This window comes from Leptonotus elevatus, chromosome 13, assembly GCF_054856555.1.
Source record: "Leptonotus elevatus isolate MCC_2025b chromosome 13, RoL_Lele_1.0, whole genome shotgun sequence".
NCBI classification, from domain to species: Eukaryota; Metazoa; Chordata; class Actinopteri; order Syngnathiformes; family Syngnathidae; genus Leptonotus; species Leptonotus elevatus.
The window spans coordinates 13709289-13731822 of record NC_141251.1 but is presented as its reverse complement, the minus strand read 5'-3'; the positions used below and the strand labels follow the sequence as shown (position 1 = coordinate 13731822).

The 22534-nt window shown below is 40.0% G+C and overlaps 1 protein-coding gene across 1 annotated transcript; it reads right to left on the bottom strand.

Moving 5' to 3' along the window:
- Nucleotides 1-3869: 3869 nt before the first annotated feature.
- Nucleotides 3870-20082, bottom strand: ism1 (isthmin 1). The gene is made up of 6 exons (XM_086092195.1): nt 19352-20082; nt 11876-12100; nt 9011-9263; nt 6639-6782; nt 5214-5303; nt 3870-5043 (listed from the first exon to the last, which is right to left on the bottom strand). Exons 1-6 carry the CDS (start codon nt 19475-19477, stop codon nt 4526-4528), a joined length of 1356 nt encoding a protein of 451 aa, XP_085948321.1. The 5' UTR covers nt 19478-20082; the 3' UTR covers nt 3870-4525.
- Between the last annotated feature and the right edge of the window lie 2452 nt (nt 20083-22534).

The window sequence follows — 22534 nt, the reverse complement described above, 5'->3', positions numbered from 1 at the left end:
GGAGTCATGATTGACGAGCGCTTAAGTTGGAAAAGCCAAATCGGTGTTTTTTGTAAATTACAAACTCTCTATTATTGTATCAAATATCCTTGTATATATTATATATGAAATGAATAACTTTTTATGTTATTGTAATGGTTTAAGTCAAATAAACCTTTAGATTTTTGGGAATAGTTTATAATGACCTAAAATAAGATACAAATTCTGGAAAGTTTTTGCAGTGTGGATGCACGCTCACAGTCCGGCCAAAACATTTGTAGAGTGAAAAATGTATTCATGAAAACGGGCCAACACAGCCAATCAAGAAAGAGCCAAATCATGTCACTGTGCTCTTCCACAGCCTGACCTGTTTATTCAGCTGCTCTCACCTTCCATCCTAGCAATTGGCCCCGCCCCTGTTGTGCTTCTCAGTCAGAATGGGTGGAGGAAGTTCCTGATCAGATATTCCAGATTAGAAGACAGACCTTTTCATTTATGGTGGAGTTCAAACCATATGGCATTGTGGCCCAGATGCTTCCACAACGCAAGAAAGGGAGTGTGAGAGGATAAAAATTACACAACTCCGTAATGAGTTGCCTTCTGAGTCATCCGCTACTTTACAAGAACCCCAACGTTGAACTCAAACAGACCCCAAAAGAGCACATGGACATTAAACACTAGTTTTTAATGGAGATATGAGCTATAGAAAAGTTTAAATTAACTTGAAAAAAATAAAAACTGAATGTTCAACATCTATTGGTTCTCAACAGAAATAGATGGTAAAATACCAACAACCATATCTTGGTATTTCTTAACAAGCCCTTTCGGATCCTTAACAATGTACCACTAACATGGTGCTTTGCATCTTTTGAAATGTACGAGAGAAGTATCCTTAAAATAGTATCACAAAAGTGAGCCTCCAGTGACGTCCCACAACCCAGACCAGCCAGTTTTTTTCTGTAGTTTTTAAAATAGGCTGCTGGTATGTATGAACCATGCCTTTTTCTTGTTCAATGGTTCATTTAAATGTTTTTTTTTGCATTTACTTTGGGTTGAATTGGCATGTTTTTCTAGGTATGTCGGAGTAATAGCCATTCTTTGACTTGAGTGGTGTTCACCTGGGGCCCGAAGAGGCTGGCCAATAAAAACAATTAGGAGGGTGGTGAGTACCGATACTAGGTATCATTATCGGGCTGTGTAGTGCCCTATAATGTAATAATTTTCTGAATTATAATAACGCCTGAAAATGTAATAAAATGTGTCCTTAACATCATCAAAATTGTATTAAAACCCAATTATGTAATAATTTAACCTATAATGTAATTACAAAATCCATACTGATAATCTAATTTAAAAAAAATTCCAATAATGTAATAACTTATTACACATGCATCAGAGCAGTTCTAATCAAGTGGGCGGAGGTTCCATGGATTAACTCTCTTCATAGTTGGTTTAACACTAAATAAATCAACTCTGTCAAATAACTCAAACACTCAACCCTATTTAAATCAAACAGTGTTAATAATACACTTCAGGGATTGAAATCAACTCTGAAACATTTAACACCAAATTTTTAACACTCCAATTTTTGCTGTGAATAGAGTTTTAGATTCTCAAGATTCAAAAAGTAGAACTTTGGACTGAAAATTAACATATAGATAACATTATCTATCAAGTTTTACTTGATCAATTTTGTGAGAGAGAGAAAGAAGATCCACCTCAAAATGTAATAAATCCCCACACATGCCATTTATTTCAGCCGCTGCTCATATTGAAAAACTGAATGAACTTCCTATTTTCCCCTCGTTTTGTGCCGCCCCTCAGAAACTGCCGCCCTGGGCAAAAAAAAAAGAAATGTAGCTTAATTGACACTCTCACAATGGAAATCAAAAAGCATTATTTTAATAATTAAATCCCTTGTGACTTGGATTGTGCAGTTGTACCTAATATTGTGGCCAGTCCTTATATTTCTAAATAAAGACAAACACGTTAGCTCTTAATGGCTTGTGCAGCAGATGGCCTGCTATAGATAACGATCCAGGCTGTGTACTGTAATCTTAGCTTCAAACGATGCTGTAACCGGGGAGGACAGCGCACATTAAAAGAATACTTGACAGGCTTTGGATCTGATGATAAAGAAGTTTGAAGCTTTAGAGAATTACAGCTTCATTATAGTTGGAGAAGATGCATTGCTGGATAAATATTTGTGGTCAAGTGGTGCATATTGAGGAGTTTTGGAGGAGTGGAAAAGTAAGCGACACGGTAGTGCGGAAGGAGCTTGCTGCATTGTAAACACGAGCTGTGCACTTGGCCAGCTGTGGCGTACAGTTAACTGGAGGAATGAGCGCGCCATGAATGGCTTCCTCTGTGTGACAATGGCTGCAGCTGGTCAGAGGTCCCTACTATAGACAGGCTGCACAGTGTGTGTGTGTGCGTGCTGCAAAAATTATACTGGAATGTGACGATACTCCAAAGACAAATATAATTCAAGAGGCTCTTTCAGTAGTCGAGCCTTGAAAGGAATCCCATCAAAAGGAGGGACCAATGTGTTGCAGTGGATCAAACGGATGAAAGCCCTTTGCAATGGGTTTGATCCTATTGGCAAAGCTGAGATGATACAGCCTGTTTCCTGAAAAATGAAAGCTTGTGTTAATTTCTGGGGGGCAGAAAGAAATCGGTATGTCTGTTCAACCAGTTTCTCATTAGCAGTGCTTTGAACCCATATTTATAACCCTCAAACTTTAATTTTGTGACCTTACAATCTCAAAATTGTGTATTTTTATTTTTTTTCTAGATTTTACGTGATAAACCAATAAAGAGTAGCCCATAATTGTGAAGTGGGAAAAAAATATATATATGGTTTTCAACATTTTAAGCAAATATAAATTTGTGGTGCGTGTATTTGTACTGATACCCCTAAATACAATCAAGTCAAATTTATTGCTTTCAGAAATAGGGCTGTAGTCAAGTCCACCGTTATCGAGTCCAAGTCAAGTCTGAGTCACCAAGGTCCGAGTCCAAGTCAAGTCTGAGTCACCAAGGTCCGAGTCCAAGTCAAGTCTGAGTCACCAAGGTCCAAGTCAAGTCTGAGTCACCAAGGTCCGAGTCCAAGTCAAGTCTGAGTCACCAACGTCCGAGTCCAAGTCAAGTCTGAGTCACCAAGGTCAGAGTCAAGTCTGAGTCACCAAGGTCTGAGTCCAAGTCAAGCCTGAGTCACCAAGGTCTGAGTCTAAGTCAAGTCGTGTCACAAAGGTCCGAGTCCAAGTCAAGTCCGAATCACATAAGTCCTAGTCCAATTCAAGTTTGTGTCACAAAGTTCCAAGTCAAGTATGAGTCACAAAGGTCTGAGTCACAAAGCCCAGAGTCCAAGTCAAGTCGGAATCAAAGGTGCCAGTCCAATTCAAGTCCGTGTCACAAAGTTCCAAGTCAAGTCTGAGTCACAAAGGTCTGAGTCACAAAGGTCTGAGTCACAAAGGTCTGAGTCATAAAGGCCAGAGTCCAAGTCAAGTACAAGTCGCAAAGGTCAGAGTCCAAGTCAAGTCTGAGTCACATAAGTCCGAGTCCAAGTTAAGTCAGAGACCAGATGAGATCAAGAGTAAACTTTGACAGAAAAATACGAGTACTATTTTCACTACCAAGAAATTAGAGAAATTTACCAAGCTTTCACCACCACCACACAATTATGTGCTACTTTGTGTTGGTCCATCATATAAAATCTCAATACAAACCATTGACGTGTGCAGTTGTCTGTTCATATGTTTCATATGATGGCAAAATGAAAAAGTTCAAAGGGTATGAATACTTTTTCAAGATCAGTTGCTGCAAAGCCAGTGACTAATGAGGAAACACACAGGCATCAACATTTTATACTTTTATTTATAGATTTATAATCTGGAAATTATTTTTATCATAATATTGCATTCACACACATCCTCAACTCCCTATTATTGTTTATTTCATAATTCAAGACAACCCTGATGGCAAGATTAGCGCGAGAGGAGTCTCAAATTAGCATTTGACCATTTGTGAACTGGTGACTAGTCATAGATGACCAATTCAGAAATAGACTTCTAAAATAAATACTTTACAGAGACAATGCATACTTTTTACAACGGAGGTCTTCCTCGGAGAGGCTGAGGGCACAGTCACAAATGATAGATGCAATGTGCATGCTTAATAACCATATTCACAAGCTTACGTGAGATGAGAACCTGGATATTGCCAGTGACAAAATAAGTCTTTTACCGCATCCTGAAGGATTCCCTTATTCTACAATCACATATATTTGCCACACATACACAATCTTAAAGAGACAAACCTTCAAACTGTTTTTTTTTTTTTTTTAATATCTAAGCTACTATTATTTTTCCCTTTAAGAATAGAAACTCCCTTTATTGCAGAATGGAATCGACACTGAAAGAATTCCAACTGATAGACAACAAAATGTCTTTCAGGTTTTCTTATGTCAGAGGACTAGTTAGTCTTATTCCTCCGAGCCTCAACGTGTGAAAACAATCCAATTTTGAAGTTCTGTCGATCGTCAAGGCTAGAATTCCCTCGCTTCTTCAAACTGCTTGTAGTAATCCTCTTCCTGAGGGTTGTGGCGACACTTTTGTCCATTGTTCGGTGGCCTGGCCTGGTTATAGCGACTCCAGTCTCCCTTGCATATGATCCACGGCAAGATGTCCACTTTGTAGTGCAGGTCGGCCGAGAACTCGGTACTGATAAGGTTGGGTGTCCCAGCGCCTTTGCCTCGCGTGATGAGCTTCATGCTGTCGTCGTAGCAACAGTGCTGCGCGGCCAGTGTGGTGGACTCCAGTGTCAGCATGGAGCGAATGCAGTAGCGGGCCGTGGGTTTATAGATATCCAGTTTCTCCTTTGGCCCGCTGGCATCTTTCCAACGGAAATTTCTGCGTGAAGGAGCGTCGTGCACATTGGCGGTGCTGTACGCCACCTCAGTTGGGTACGAGCAAGGGCAACTGGGAAGGTCGTTGGCCACCTTAGTCATGTATTTCTTCAGGAAGTCGCTCTTGCAGTTCATCCATCGCTCACAGCTGTCGGTGTCTACGAGACATGGAGACACTTTAAAATGCTAAATCCTGTTCCGGTATTGGATGATAAAAACAATAAAGACAGATAATGTTACAGTGCGAGACCGCAACAGTGGATTGATGAAGTGCTTTTGACAGAGTGGGAACATTTCAGTGAGGGATGGTGTGTAGAGGGAAACATACCAACACCAAAGAGCTCAGTAGCATTGAAATCATCTGTTCCGGCAAGCAGGCTCACTTCAGTCGCAGCGGTCTTGAAAGCATCTTCAATACCTAAGTGAAGTGTGGAACAGATTACAGTATCTTCTTGACCTCATTTTTTAAAAACAATATCTTCTATGCAGTATTCTGATCAATATTGTGTTTATGGAAGATGAATAAAAAAGCAAAAAATGTTTCATGGCGGCCATTTTGCCACTTGCCGTCACCTGAAAATGACATCACAGGGCTCAGGTAACAACCAATCATGCATCACCTGTCTTCTAAAGCTGAGCTGTGATTGGTCATTACATGAGCCCTGACAACTGTGATGTCATTTTCAGTTAACAGCAAGTGATAAAATGGCCGCCCTCTGAGGTGGATAAAAACGCTTCACGTTGAAAAGCTTAACATTAAAAAAAAAAAACACAATCAATTGCCACCAAAATGTCCACATTCAATTCCATTCAAAAAAAGAATTTCATTCTTTAAAGAAAGGGAAATAAAAGGGGACAGAAAGAATAAAAACGTTCAATATCTGTCCCTAATCAACAACATACACAAAAAAATAAAAAGGTCAACACAAAATAAATGACAGCAAACAGTCAAGACGCTTTCTGAGTAATAATTAAATTAAATGACCTTGTGCTAATTATATTTTTCCAGAAATTGTGCTTTTATAAAAAAGAATAATAATAATTCTAATGATTTTGTTTTATAATCCAGATTGTTCCACAAACTGACACCTTGAGTTGAAATACATCATTCTTTTTGTTTTGTTCTTTATTTAGGTTTGGAAAAATATCTGTTCCTCTTAATTAGTACTCACTTTTTTGGGGGAGGGATTTGCATGTTAATTGGTAAGATTTTATGATGGGTTTTATACATTATTTTAAGGTGGTTAAACTCCATCAATTAATTAATATATATAATATATTACCTAACTATCTACTCTAAGCTTAATAAGTTGGAGTACAATGTAGACAGCCAATACGAGAGCTAAATCAAAATAATTATTAAATTTTTGTACAGTACTCAGTTTTGAGAGATTAGTTGTGATTTGACTAGTTATTAATTTTTGTTGGCTGTTGGGACTGGACGGAGGAATAATAAGGATGTCTACACTCCACTAAGTACATTCTAGTTTGACTTATTATTGTGTTTGTAGTTTGCAGGGTTATAGAACTTTTAGTACCCCAAATTGTGAGGTGTAAATAGTATTATGCTCTCTCACGTTGCTAAAAGCGAGAACCAAACTATGAAAATCAGTTCTTAAGTTGCAGTGTTATTGTTCCCCACTCCAAACTACAGCCACACTAATATAGTGTTAAATGATAACCTCAGTCGAGTGTCTATCAAAATGTTGTAAAGGCTTTATTTTTAATTATGATGCCAACATCAAATATTTACCTGGACAATTTGGCATATCACAGGTTCTGGACTCAGTGGCAGTGCAGGCGTAACCACAAGACCGGGTTCTCTTCTGGTTGCCATTTCCACAGGTGACACTGCACACTGACCAGTTACTCCAGTCGCCCTCTCCATCCATGTAGTCTGAATTGGAGAGAAAATGATTACAACGCTGTGCTGAACTTTTACTCTATTAGCTTGCCCCACTAATAATAAGTAGGGGACCACATGAGAGAGGAAGTGCGGTGGGCTTAACATTCTCGGTTCCCCCCCGTAAAGTATTTCCCAGATGAGCTTTTCTGTGTGCGTATGGATTGGCTCAACTAATGGATGATTGTTAAACAAATAATGCCAAGGCAATGAGCAGTGTGTGTGTGTGTTCAGTCAGTGAGTGGAGAAACAAGCATGGATTTAGCAAATTCCACCAATGATTTAAGACATTTAGCGCAGCGCTTCCAAGTGGAGGCACACCCTGGACACCATTTAGTTGTTCTATTCGTGATTCATCCCATTGAGAATGGGAAGTGAATTGGCAAGAAATCCTCCTTAAGTCCAATTATCGTCGAGCACATGGCGGTAATGGGCATACATGGAAACAGTTACAGTCGGCTCTTCGACTGCCGGAGCCCATCTGCACAGCCGCATGCAAACACAGATTTCACTGACATGCTCGTCTGGAAAGCAGCACTCCATCAATGAGGAGAATTAATATGTTGGGATGGAAGTCTTTCTGGACAAGGTCCAAACCCTCTTATATACAACACCCCCTGCTCCTTGCCATCTGTCGCCTTTTTGTGAACAGATAGACATCTAAAGCTCCTTCTTTTCCACAATAAAGTATTATAACTAAACTAGGGGTGTCAGGCGATTAAATGTTTTAATCGTAATTAATCGCATGACTTCAATAGTTAATGCACGATTAATCGCAAACTTTATATCTGCTGTACATGAACAATAAAATGTACAATATTTATATAACGTTTTCATTCTCTTGTTAACATAAAAGTGGGAAAATGTTAAACTAATAGAAATATGGCTGCATTTTTTTAGTCATTGATACAGTAATTTCAGAATAATTCATAAAATTGAATTCAAATTAAAAAGATGTACTGTAAAAAAAAAATTGTGTGATATTGATTTGTATTGGTCATTTTTCTGCCATTAGATGGCATAATTGCATTTGTAAGACGTTAGTGACAGCTCAGTGCATTTTTCTTTTCGTATTAATCTGCATATTTTTAAAATGGTAAAATACAACTTGACCCCAGTCAACTGGAAATATATGCAAATTTATTACTGCTAAATGTTGACATGGACGTATCTGCTGCACAAAATTAACACACAAATTTTGACACCCCTAATTATAACCAAAGAGCAAGTGAGACCTATGACCGTCCGCATTTGTATCCAGATGTAATAACTCCTAAATTTACTTGTTGCTTGAGAGGTGTCAGTTTGTTCTCTTGTGGCCAATTTAAGATCAGGAACTCGACAATAGAAATTAGAAGACTATACAATTGCTATGAATGTCATGCAATTTTAAGTAAAATACTCTATTGCGATATATTATATGTTGTTCTTTAAAATGATCTGTCATTGTTTATTTTGAGAAATTTTATGTATACTAAAAATACCGGTGGTATCGAACACTTAGTATCGGTATCGGTGACTACTAAAAATTAAAAAATGTTATCCGCCATTCCCAGAACTGACTTCACAATTCTGATTCCCGATTTTAAATCTCTGAGATCTGAAGACTGGACAGTTCCCTGCCCGTTAGTGTCACACGACGTAAAAGATAAACAAGAGCTGACCACGGTGATAAGCTAAAAACATTGGACATGGACATGGGTTTGACAGGAAATCACTATAAAGTCGCACGCCTAACCGCTTAAGTCAAAGTGTGAGCAGATAAAGTGACATTTTCCACAGCGGCCGCATTCCTGTTCCACCGCATTGGTTTGGGCATGCTACGACTCGGACTGCGCCACACTGTATGACAGTGAGTGTAAATTCTTCCACAGCTGATTTAAGTGCGGGGTTACTCTTGGAGAGTGTTTTGAGAGTGGCGAGGCGGCCCAGCAGTGCTTTTGGCCTCGTTCCTGCCGCTCAACTTTGATGTTAAGAAGCATTTAAATCGTGTCACCTAGCGAGCTCGACACCATAGAGGAATCCTTCTCATAAAAGAGTGTTAAAAGGTTTCAAGCAAGCGCTGCCAAAAGCCTGTCTGGGGATAGCGGCACTTGTTATGGTGACAGCCTGAATCAGCAAATCTGTAAATTATACATCTTACATCAAACCGTGGCCAAATGTGGACATGCTAGACCATGAATTGTACTGTAAATATTCTTTGCTGCTGCTGCGCTTCTCACCATATTCCATTTGGGGTTTGCCTCTGTCTCCTGCGCCTCCTCTCCGGTCCCAGTCCGCCGGCGGCCTCAAGAAGTTGCTGTCCTCACCGTCGCTTCCGAAGGAGCGATCGTGCTCCTGCCCTTGATGAGTGCTGGAGGAGGTGCGAGGCCACCAGTTTCTCCAGTTAGGGGAAGCCCAGTTCGGTTTGCTCTCCTTGCGGTGGCCTTCTTCTGGTTCGTGTGCCTCCAATCCATCCACAACCTCAATTGTCACCTTCCATAAAAAGAAGAAAGGCCGTTTCAGAGTCATGCTGACTATTCTTTTAGAAGAATTTGGCCTGAATTTGGATCGAAAAGACGCTGATTCAAGAACCAGAGGATCCATTAGATGGAGGATGAACATTAGGGCTTGTTGCTGACATTCCCTGATGTCAGCATGCAGTCAATACTCGGGTGAAGGTCAAAATTCCGGTTTCTGAAACATTCGGGATAACCCGACGTACGGATATTACACAAATAGACATCACTTCCGCTTTTAACTTTCTACGGTCAATAAAAGACATTATATTCGTGTCGCTCACCACACTAATGAAGTAGTCGATTTCCTCCTCGCTCCAAACTTATATACACACGCGCATATATATATATGTGTGTGTGTGTGTATATAAACACACGGTGGCATTTTCTCCGTAGAGACAGAAAATAACATGAAAACGCAACAGAGAAATCAATGTACTCAAGTCAGTCAGTCGTTTAACATGTAGTTACTGTACTAAAAAGACCAAGATTATATCTGTAAGAACACTAGATGGCTCAAGGCGGAGTCGGCAGCGTGGTCGGCCATCTTAAGACAGGGGACTGCTCTGGTGTCCGTGCTGTAGACGTTGATAGGGTGGATAATTGACCCACTTAAATACTCGTAACTCCTGGATTGGCTGGCAACCAGTTGAGGGTGTACCCCGCCTACTGCCCAAAGCCAGCTGGAATAGGCTCAAGCGCCCCCCACGACCCTTGTGAGGAATAAGCGGTTAAGAAAATGGATGGCTGGAAATACTCCTAACTCTTATAAACGGATTGGTTTATCACAAACTTTCTTAATGTGGCTATGATTCAGCCTAAATTTTTAAATCTCAGATTTATTTTCTGAAAAACACGGCGTAGTTGTTTGTGTCATCTCATGTCACATATCTAACAACAAAAATAACAATTTGGGGAAGTTGAGCAATCTACTGTACTCTATTGACTGTAATGTTATGGGTACTTGAGCAGCCCTATCCCAAGATGGCCGCCCTGTGACAACCTTACTTTTCATTGCCTTAGGCGCATGAGCCATGTAGTGTTCTTATCGATATCTATGGTCGAGGTTACTGGGTTCAAAAGCAAAGGTGACAAATCCAAGTCCAGAAAGTAAAAACCCTGCCACAGTTTGGCTTTAGCCCCAGGTGCTAGCAAGCGAGCTCCCTAGCTAGCTCCCCGTGTGCTCATTTACCTGCTAGAGTGCTAGCGCACAAGGGGCTAAAGCCAAATTGTGGCAGGGTTTTTACTTTTTGGACCTGGATTTGCCATCTTCAAAAGATGTCCTGTACATACAAATGAATGGGATGGGTGCAGTACCAAATGCCCCAAACCGAGAGCACACTCCCCAGATGGGTGAGCTTAGTATTTGGGTTTTTGTCAGTTTGTAATTTTCTATGTTCAATAATGTGTTAAAATTATAAGCGTATAAGACCGCGGATCATTTAAGCCACCAAGGAAATACAGTAGTTAAAAAGAAGAAGAAAAAGAAAAAAGAGAAGAAGAAAAAGAAAAGAAGAATAAGCCACTTAGAGGTTGTAAATCAGTGTGAGTGGAGTGAAACTTTTAGGTCCACCCCACATTGAGCCACGCTTTGAACTGGGCTCCGCAGGCAGGGCTTACTCAAATAATCGGGTTAGAAATGGGGTACCTCAGGGGTCTTATTCGGGTTTGAGACTTTTCAGGTTTTGCACATTTATTGCCAATATTCGAGTAACGTAATTAACGTAGTCACTGTGGCATGTCATTCAAGGAGAAAATGAACATTTCTCTGAGGCCAATCTTATTAATGGTTCTTCTCCTCGACCAAACGGATCAACTGGGTGCAAAGAGGTGACACCTCCCGATAGCCACGTCCCCCACCCAGAGCCCCAACCCTCCCTCCCCCTTTCTGTACAAACACATGTGCCTCCCAGATGAGACACGGGACCAGCACCCCTGCCCCTCAGCCACCCTCCCACCTCACTGGCTCTCTCCACCTAAACACAAAGTTCAAAGGGCTCCTCAGCCTCCTCCAGACCATGAAAGCCAGATGAATCCCAGGATCAAAGACCCCCGCCTCCTCCCCCTCTTCTCCCACAGCCTCACGCCCTTGCTCAATTGGTGGCTCCTCTCTCTTCCCACATCTTGAGATGTTAATACACTTTGTTCGTCCTCGGATTTAGCGGTGATGCTCGCAGAAATGAAGGGACCCCCTTGCTAGATTAAAACCGGAGAATCATTTAAACATAGCGCTGGTTAGCCGGCCATCTGCACCCGGAGGAATTTATGGATGAGGGTTCGCCACAAATTTACATAAGCCGCCAGCTGTATTCCTGCGTGAGGCCGAGCATTGCGGGCAAATGTCTGCCTTTCACTTGTCATTATGATGGACATGAGACCTCAAAGTCTAAGCTTCACTACATCCCAGGAAGTGGGATAGAGGGGGAGGCAGAGGAGCGCAAGGAAGAAAGGGAGGGTCAGTGATGTGCACCAAACTATTCTCCATCTTCCTGTTCGCCCTTCCTGTCCTGATTGCTTGAGTAGCCATGTCTTACGAGTTAGTGAAAGCATGAAAAGCGGCGGGGCAGGTGCACAGTCACACATGATCACCTGTATGTTGGGATTCTGCCCATTGATATCAGCTTTGGAGAGGTCGGGGAAATTCTGCAGATCCAGGAGGAAAGCTCCGGGGCCATCTTTGTGGACGTTACTGCCTGCGCCTTGCCCCCACGGCAGGGCGGAGGACCGATGAGTGAAGCGGCGGTCTGCGCCAGACCGCCAGGAGCCTTCGGGAGTCCGTTGGTCCAACGAGCTGCTTTGTGCGTGGATGATATTCTGCCAAAGGGAGGAAAGGAACATATGTTATCGTTGGTTTGTGAAACCCTGATACAAGACAGTTTTACTATCCTTTAAATGTCAGGTGTGAATGAGAAAAACAACCTCAGAGTATGCGACTTGGCGTGTGCACATCCAACAATATTAGGATGATCTCCCATGTTGACAAGACATTCATGCGGACATTACCTCCGCCATAAATCTCTCTCAACTGTGTGAGCTCCAAATAGCAAAGCCAGAAACTGTAGTCTGCTTTAGCCAAAACATAATCATCCTAAATCATCTGTCTAGCAACTGCTTTCAGTGTGTGTTGGACTGAATGCTTTTCCTGTTTTAACCGACGGAGGATGTCGATATTTTAACATAGTAATATGCAGTGCACGCATATAGCACGCTCTGATGCTGGCTGAAAGACCAACTCGTGTGAAAGTGATGGTTTTCCATCGCAGTGTCAACCCAAAGCAAACATTGCAAAATCATTACTTTGGGTTTTTGGGAGCCAAAGGAGCATTTGTCGGGGGGGGGGGGAGGTTGTCAAATCAAGGGATGTAACGATATCCAAACATTAGGATACGATGTTATCATGATATAAACCTCACAATACGATAATTAGCACAATATTGTGGGGAGGTTGGTAATATATATATTTAAAAAAAGCTCATGTTGGGGAAAAAAATAGCACAATATTGTGTTTATGTTCGTCCACAACCAAGGTTCGCTCTGGGCCAGTGTAGGTACTGCGAATGGAGCTGCACAGCATAGATGAATGGATTATAAATGTACATATGACTTTAATTCTATTGCAAACCTTTGCAAATTCTAAGACTATTTAAGTACTCTGTTAATACATTTTTGCAAAAGGACAAAAAATAACCATATGAGTTGTTTTTCTAATGTATTTTGACTTCTACTGTGCTGTTGTTGTTAACATGAGCAGACTTTATCCTTCAGATACAACTATTTATTTTATTTTATTTTATTTATTATTTATTTTATTTCATCAAAATAATACATAATTGCATCATGAAACGCAACAAGACTGTTTTTTTTTGGGGGGGGGGGGGGGTAAATCCTTAATTTTTCTGTGTAATCTGATCCAGATGAATATTCTGTTGTCAGATGCTTGTGTTATACACGTGGCAGTCAGTCAAATGATCTAATCCCAACTCCACTTTAGATGATGTCATGTCAAACTTTAACGTATGATCCTACTTCCCATTGCAGCAGTCGTGCCGTTTCACTTTTTAGCATTTAAGACCATAATACCATTTGATTTATGCTCGGCTCATGTCAACTATTTTGCAGACCGTAAACTGACTGCCAGTTGTTGATGCAAGCTGTAAAAACTTGAAGGCAAACCAATATCGAGCACATCTACAGTATAAAATCAAGATAGTCTGACAGTGTCGGCATCAATTTGACTGGAGTGTGCGCATAAACGTCTACAGTCAAGTCTTCAACCTTTATTTATATAGCGCTATGTAGTATGTACTATATTTGTATGTAATATATTTGTATAAAAACATTAACATACATTATGTTTTAAAAGTTTGCTTAACCATGTTATGACTGTAATACTTTTTTCAGGAAGAAAAAACTTTTTTTTAAATAGGATACCGGCCTTTATTCAATGTGTTATAAGCATAACATTTCAATACTAAAAAGGGATTCTTGACTCCTTGAGCCATTTTCAACAGTAAGAAGATAATATTTTGTCTATAATGTACGTGATAACTTCATTATTTTTCATGAACAATGAATACCTTTAAAGACTAATTTTGCCACTTGCTGTCGAGTGAAGATGACATCACCTTTGCTGAGGAAATAGGTAACGACCAATCATGGCTCAGTTTGCTGACCAAACCCAGAAAACAGGTGAGCCATGATTGGTCGTTACCTATTTCCTCAGCACAGGTGATGTCATCTTCAGTCGACAGCAAGTGGCAAAATTAGCTTTAAAGGTATTGATTATACATGAAGTTAGCAAATTAATTCTGAGCAAAATATTAACATTTTATTGCTGAAAATGGCTCAATGAGTCAAGTATCCCTTTAAAACGATGAAGAGGGTAGTTCTAAAGTATATTTTTTTGAAAACGCACTAAAAACAAACCCTAAAACATTGAATGTATGGTTAATTTTGCTTGGGGGGGAAAAAGCAATTCTTGGAAGGTGATATCTTTATTTAAAATAAATAAATAAATACATCCCATTGAAAAATATTATTGGATTAGGGATTTACTTCAAATATTACTTCTTTTTTTTAAAAGTTTATTATTATCATTATTTACTTAAATATTGGGTTTCATTCAATTATCTTTTTTTTGTTTCAGTATTGTGCTTGTGGACTACGAATAAAGCAGCAAAATCCACCCATTTTTATCCATCTCAGAGGGCGGCCATTTTGCGTCACTTGCCGTGGACTGAAGATGGCATCACAGTTGTTCAGGTTACAACCAATCACAGCTCTGCTTGCACATGACCAAACTCAGAAAAACAGGTGAGCTAATTGTGACGTCATTTTCAGTGGACAGTGGCAAAATGACCGCCCACTGAAATGGATACATATTTGCAGGTTTTGCTCCTCAACTCATATTCCACAAACGCAATATTAATCAGAATACCATGTTTAGATTAATGGGGCTGAAAAGTATTACACTATTAGATGAATAACTAATAAATTGTAACTACTTAAAGTAACTTAAGTCGCTTTCATTTACAAGCACAAATATGTCGATATCAGCGGTGTAAAGGGCCAACCACATTGTTATGTGCTCAAATTACAGACGAGTATTTCAGCAAACGAATAGCCAAAAACCCGTAGTTGAAAAAAAAAGAAGAAGCGCGAATTAGTCATGAGAAAGGAATTACGTCTGAGTTGTGTAACCTCCGTCACTTCCTGATAGTGTCAAAGTGAGCACATCTCTCTTTTCCATATGAGCCTCAGTGGAAATTGAGGGGAAACAACATGCTGTTTTCTCATTTGTCTTTAATATAGTCCAGAGTCAGAAGCATATTAAAAGTGGTCCAAAAAAATGTGTATATATTTTAAAAAGTCAGGCTGCGCTCCACTTGCCTTCAGTCCCGTGCAATCGTTCTCAATGAGCCGTGCGCTTTAATTTGGAGATCAAAAGTGACACACGGTCCCTCAGTTCATCTGGGCCCCCCATGGTGTCACCCCCCCCCCCCCCATTACTCTCAAAAGCCGTGAATGAACACATGCACACAAGCCACCCTCCCCGCACACCCCTTTACTCTCGCTCCTGTTCTTTTCCCGCTTCCCCTTTTTTCACTTTGTGACGGCTGCTTAAAGGGGCATGACTCCATTTTCAATTGGGAACAACTCAGGGGTCCGTTCCCCCCGGGGGGCTGGCAGGAAATGAAGGCCGTTGCACATTGGGCCAGATGCTTCTCAACACTGCACTCACGTAGGCGGAAAACTAAAGCAACTTGCCTGGTCACACCAGTCATTCTTTGGTTACGTTACAAATCATGAAAGAAATACAAAATAAAATTATAATTCAAATCTTTAATATAAGTTTCATCTGTCAAATAAAGATGTAAATCATGATACACTGCCGGAATTCTGTGCTGTCGTGCCACCGCATCGATGAACTTCAAAGCAGCACAGCATATTTTGCAAATCGCCTCCAAATTGTCATCATTCTTGATGAATGCAAAATGTCGCCAAATGCTCCTTCTTGGAGACGTGCCACTCTGGCGCCGCCATGATTCCCGTTCTTTGTTTAGACTCACAAGAGCGTGAGATTTGACCAAGACTTGACAAGATTTGGTCACAGACAGCAGGGAGATGTTTTGAGATGCAACAGACTGGTGATGAAAGACGGTCTTTAACCCTCCTGTTATAATTTGTTTCTCAGGAAAAAAAAGGAAAAAAACTTCAGCGTCAAAATGACATACATTGTTTAATTGAGAAAATTGTTAAAAGTGTCAGAAAAGGAAACAAAATAAATAAATTAATTAATAAAATAAAAAATATATATAAATAATTTAAATATAATTATATATATATATATATATATATATATAAAATGTGGTAAAAGTGTCAGAAAAAGACAAAAAAATAAAATAAAATATATAAATAATTTAAATACAGCCATCCATTTTCTTAACCGCTTCTCCTCACAAGGGTCGCGGGGGCGCTGGAGCCTATCTCAGATGGCTTTGGGCAGTGGGCGGGGTACTCCCTGAACTGTTGGCCAGCCAATCCAGGTAATTTAAATACAATTATATATATATATAAAAACAATACCGCAAAAACGCTTTAACTCTTCAACCCATAACCTAATTGGAAGATTTATACGATGTTCAGTCTATTACAAAAAAAATAAAAATAGGCTAAACACATCCCTGTTCAATCTGTAATATCTGGGGTTGCGGCTGTTCATAAACAACCAATAACATTCACTCATGTCAAATTCTAGTCAGCACATACTGCAAATGCCACCATTTAAAATGCCTCTGAATAACACCAAATACAGTTCAGTTGTTCTAGTAGGCTTTTCCTGACATTTCTTTGATTTCTAGCAGAAGCCTAAAGATTTTGTGCTAACATCCCCAGTTGTAAGAGGTTAATTTTTAGGGCCCAACCCATTAATCAGCCGGTCAATTAAAGCAACCAATGATGGCCCTTCAAACATTGGCCAATAATCATCAGCCAAACAGACGATGTTTGCAGATCATTTTTACCTTTTATGCACTGTAACCGTTTAAAGCAGTTGCACACAAGTGACGCTGCAGGTCTCTTTATTTAGTAAAAATAAATCTATATATACAACATAATAACATTGGGTGTCTAAATATTCAAAATATAATGACATTTGTTGATAAGGTCATTTTATGTAATTTAATGTAATTTTTATGCATTATATATTTTAATTAAACCGTTTTTGTTTTTTTTGCGAAAAATCGTCATCGGCTTCAAAAAGACTATTTTCTCTGAACATGTCCGCCCAGTTTATCTCTACTAGTCCTGTGTAGCAACCCAATAAAGAAACCACTCTCCACTATATTGGCATAATATAATTGCTTAAATAACAAATGCAACGGTGGCCTATGATTTTGCACAACACCGTGTTTGTGTGTGACATTGCCTCCATTTTACACTGCAATGCTACAGGTGCATTCTGTCATTGGTGCCTCTGTGGTTAGCATTTTCAATCTGACACCTTGGAATGACAATGCACCTCCTGGGTTGTGACAAGCCTCACTCAAAGATGACATCACTGCTCTGTGGTGGACCACTGGAGCATATCCACACGCTGGGTATGCAGTGGATACAGCATAAGATATATATTAGTTTTTACTAATAGGGTGAACAGTGTAAACAAACAGCTAAAGACATTTACAAAATGATTTTAGTAGTTTGTGTTCTATATTTTTAACGTTTTTTTTTGCAGGGTGTGGGGGCGGGTGAGGGGGTACTCGTCCTGGTCCTCGCCCTGCCTGCCCAATCCAACAGTTGGCCGTGTGTCAAATATTCCACACATTCTTGACATATTTCCTCCCGCTTTGCATGTCTTCACATCCAGCTGAACATAGACTTGCAGTGATGGTACTAACAGTAACGCAAAGTCCCAATACCGTCCTTATGTTACGGGAAACATTCTTTTCATTCATAAGTGCTAATTAAGCTGGGGATGGTGTGGGTGGGTGGTTACCATTCCGTTGGTTATAAAAATATCAAATTCATCATTGAGACGTGAAGAAAATATTTGTTGTGTTGCAGATGCAGACTAAAAATATATCAACAAGCAGCCGGAAGGTGCTCAACACTGGCTAAAAAGCCCGTTGATCCCAGACCTAACCTTTGGGTCAGGACTCGGGGTTCGACTGGTGTCTGTCTGTGTGCTTTGTACTGCTGTTAAAATAGGCAGTTAAACTGTTACAGCATCTCTTAAGAGGTGACATGTTGACAAATGTTCCCCTTGTGAAATTTGGTGGGGTCGTGTCGTTATGTTTTAAACTACAGAGCAAACAAAATGTTACCCTTTGTCAATTAGTCACTAAATTACACAACCTTTTTCTTTTATTGTTGTTTTATTGCTGTTTATTTGGTATTGTTTAGGGATTAAAAAAACAACTAAACATCACACAAGACTTTTGTACTCACCAACCCTTTTGAAACCGATCCAGTTACTGGTTTGGTCTTTGTTTTCCAAAGTAAAAGCAGATGTTCACAAATGTCTTATTTTGATTAAACCCTAAAGATAATCAGTCTGTTTTCATGAAAGACTGTAGCACCATGTAATAATGTCCTGAAAATGTAATGAATTTTTTTTTTATTACCAAAATAAAAACAATAATGTAATAATTTCACCAATAATATAATTTCAAAAACCCTGACTGATATTATCATAATATTTCTACCCAAAATGTAATGCAATTATAAAAAATAAAAAAATTAAAATAAAAAGCTTCAACACTGGCCACCATTTAAATCATTCAGTGTTAAAAATACACTTTGGGGGTTGAAATTAACTCTGAATCATTTAACACCAAACTTTTAACGCTCCAACTTCTGCTTGAAAATAGTCTTAGATTTTCAAAACATTAAATGGAGTACTTTAGATTGAAAAATGAACATATATATTACCTTTATCACTTTATTACCATTATCTGTCAAGATCTACATTATCAGTTTTGGGGGGAGGCCTACTTAAAAATGGTAAAAAGAAAAAAGTATTTAATACATTATTAATATATATATATATTTTTTTACATTGTTAATCAAGTTAAGTGCAAATACCTATCGATGAATTTTATCATGTATTAGCTGTCGGTTAATCAATTAATTTTGACAGCTGTAGTGCAAATGGTTCAAAAAGCAGTGCAGTTGAAGGTCCTAAAGCGTATAGTTCCTCCTGACTACCTTTGGGGTGCCCCTGAGCAAGGCACTGGCCCACCAGGTTGGAAGACAAAAGGGGTGCATTTTAGGGGTCCGCCTGACCTCTGACCCGTCTATCTCATCACCCAAAATGACAGTGATGTGTGCATGATGACAGAGAAGTGCCCGTGGCAAGCATTTAAACCCCCCCTCCAGGATAACAACAGGGGGTGTGTCAGCCTTGCGGTTGGAGGGGCTGACCCCTGACCCCGCGTGCTCACTGACTTGACTGACTGCCATCCCCGGGGGACACCCTGGGGACAGCCTCGCTTCCGCACATGTGTCAACAGACTCTCATATTTGATCAGACCCATCTGTGAGTGCGAAGACCCCCACCGGGCTCACCTCGCTCTGATCCAGGCTCAGGCTGACGTTGGCCGGCGGCAGCGGGCTGCTCCGGAGCACGGTGATGTGCAAGGTGAGGAGGAGAAGTCCCAGGAGCAGCAGGAGCTCTGCGGCCAGCCGCACCATCCTCCTGACGCGGCCGCCCTTCGGAGCCTCCGAGGTCGCTGCGGCTCCGCCTCCGCCCGGTGCAGAGGCTCCGATCTCCGGATCCGCCGGGGACGAGGAGCCGCAACACCACTTCGGAGCCACTTCGGGGATCAGCAATGCAAAAAGTGAGGGGAAACGGATCGACGCAGTCCCCCAAAAGTCCACTTCGGGATGAAGGTGCTAAAGCAGATCTCACGGGCTTCTCACGGAATAAAGAACTAATTGTTTACACTTGGAGAGAAACACACGTGTGGATCTGCTGGTTCGGATCCAGTTCGTAGCGCATCAACTCCTTAATTCACACTTTTTTCGTCCTCAAGGCCACTTAAGAAACGTTTCCGCTTTTGTCCGCATCGTGCGCCATGTGACGGCTCGGCCACGCAACGAGAGCCCGTTTGGATCGGAACCAAGCAAGTTTCTTAAAGATGTCTTCGACCTTTTGAGTCCTCGCTCGCGTGTTCCGCTCTCTTCAAGAAGTCCTCCATAATGGTGGCGGGGTGCGGAAGAGGAGGTCGGTGGTGCGAGTAGGAAGGGGGTTCTCGCACCTCAAGGTATCCTGCAGGAGGAAGGGGGGGCAAAGCAAACGAGCATGGCACGTTTGACTTACGGGCTCTCTTGAGTGACTTTTATAGCATACACCCCACCCTCCTCCACCGCCTCACAGTGGTCGCCCTCCCCCTGTTAACCCCTTCGGCTTTTTTCTTCTTCTTGTGCCTCTTCGTGTTCTTTTAGCTTCTCTCTGCATAATTGCGGGGTAGCCATGTGCCGCCTGACAACGTGCACTTTTTATTGCACATTTAATTACTAGTCTTTTGATTTATAGTTTGTGACGTGTTTAAAAAAAAAAAAAAAAAAGAGTACTTTTGTTTGCTTTATTTCAATATCCATGGTTGAATTACTTTTCAAATAAAATGACTTAAACTTTTTTTTTTAGACCTTACTCAACTCTTAGGTAGTTGCCTATACAAAGTATCGTTACCACTAGTACTTTTGATAGGCCTACAAAAATATTCATCAAAAAAACAAAACAATGACGGATCATTTTAAAAGAAGACCCATATATCCCAAAATAGCATTTCCCCTTAAAATTCCGTAAATGTCAATAAGCGAAGTGTGCATTGTGTTTGCACGTGCATGAAAATGAAGTAAAAAAAAAATGTATTGGCCATCATTTGAATGTTTGATATAGAGCGCTGAAAGTGCAGGTATTGTTTAAAAGACTTAAGCCTTAAAGCTGCGCAATGCAGGAAAATGAATTTTGGATCTCTACTGCCACGAGTGGCTGAAAAATGAAATTGCACACTCCTTTTTCACGGACACACTGCGCGCATGACGTCACATCCGCAGGCAGAGGGTGGGAAATTCAAACTCGAATCCAGACTGAAAACTATTGGCCAGAGACTTGCAGGAGTACCCAATGTGAGTTATAAATGGTCAAATATTGTTTATTGTTTGTTTATTGGGTCCTCATTAGCTCTTGCAATGTGCAAAAGCTAATCTTCCTGGGGTCCATAAAGGTAAAAAACGAAAAAAAGAAAAACAATTACAAGATATATACACAATGAATTAAAACCATAGTATTAATAAAAAATACAAATAAGACACCATGATAATAATGATAAACTCTGTAAAACTATCAAACAAAAGAAATATATGAAATATACATGGATTCAATGTCACATGTTCAGTCATTTCACTCACATAAAAATTATATTGCAAAGATATTTTTGGGCAAAATCATACATAGAGCAGCTTTAAGTGGCAAAACCACAGGTGCACTTTGTGCCACGCCCTAAATAATTTTTTAGGCAACAAAAACACCATTGCAAAGCTCCAACTCGACGGAAGAGTAACGTAAAAAATGCGTTTATTATTATATTGATTTAAAATTTGGGAATTTTATTTATTTATTTTTGGCAGATTCACTCCTCCATACGATACTGATACCTGGTATCGGTACTCACTCATCCATCAATAATGAATGAGTGCATGAATAATGTATCCGTTCCATTGTAAAGCGTCTTTGAGTGCCGAGAAAAGTGCTATATAAATCCGATGCATTATTGTTATTAATAATAAAATGCAGTTGTGCATCACTGCAAATTACAATCACATACGCAAATCGTGCTATTAGTGGGGGATGAGGGCCGAGACCAGGCACAAATAGCAAAAATCCATAAGTAACTGACAGCCGCCTTTAAAACGATTATCATAACCTACAGATGCCACAAGATGGCAGCAAAGCAGCGCATGAAGCTCCTAAACTCACTTTAAAATAGTTTCATGGCACCAAGATGCAAAGTCACTTTACCTGCTCGATAGTTATCACAATTCTATTCAATACATGTTCTTGTTGTTCCAATTTTGCCAACTGAGTTACATTGTATGCTGTTTTATTTCATTGTTAGTATTTTTTATTTTTTTATTTTTTTATTTTTTTACTAGGCACCAAATCGAACAGTGCTCCCAATTTCATTGTCTATCTGCTGTAAAATGACAATAAATGCATTCTATTCTATTCTATTTGATTCGATTCTTTGGTCTAAGCACAAAACTGTGAATAGGTGAGGTTGTTGTTTTTTTTTAGCAAGTAACGGAGAGGATAGGCTAGATTTTTTTTGTTTGTTTTTTTAATTCTTGACTAGGCAAATTCACGAATTCCAAACTGCATTTGACTGCATTTGTATCAGTATCAGGCCTCATTTCAAGGTATCAAGGTATCGTCTGCCCTTTTACAATCGAAGAAGAGAAATTAGAAGAAAAGAAAATTGCCGTTCATTTCATGCTAATTGAAGGGAAAATGTTACATTGGGATATATAGGTCTTTCTTTAAAATTAAATTGTTCACGTATTTGTCTATTTATTTAATTTGTCAAAAGTACTAGTGGTATCAGTACTTGGTATCGGTGACTACTCAAGAGTTAAGTACTCATACTGGCATCTTTCTGTAAAAAAAAAAAAAGTATCAAATATCCGTATTAGTAATTGTAATATACAATACCAATATGCAGTAGAGTCAGCATGGTGAATGAGTGG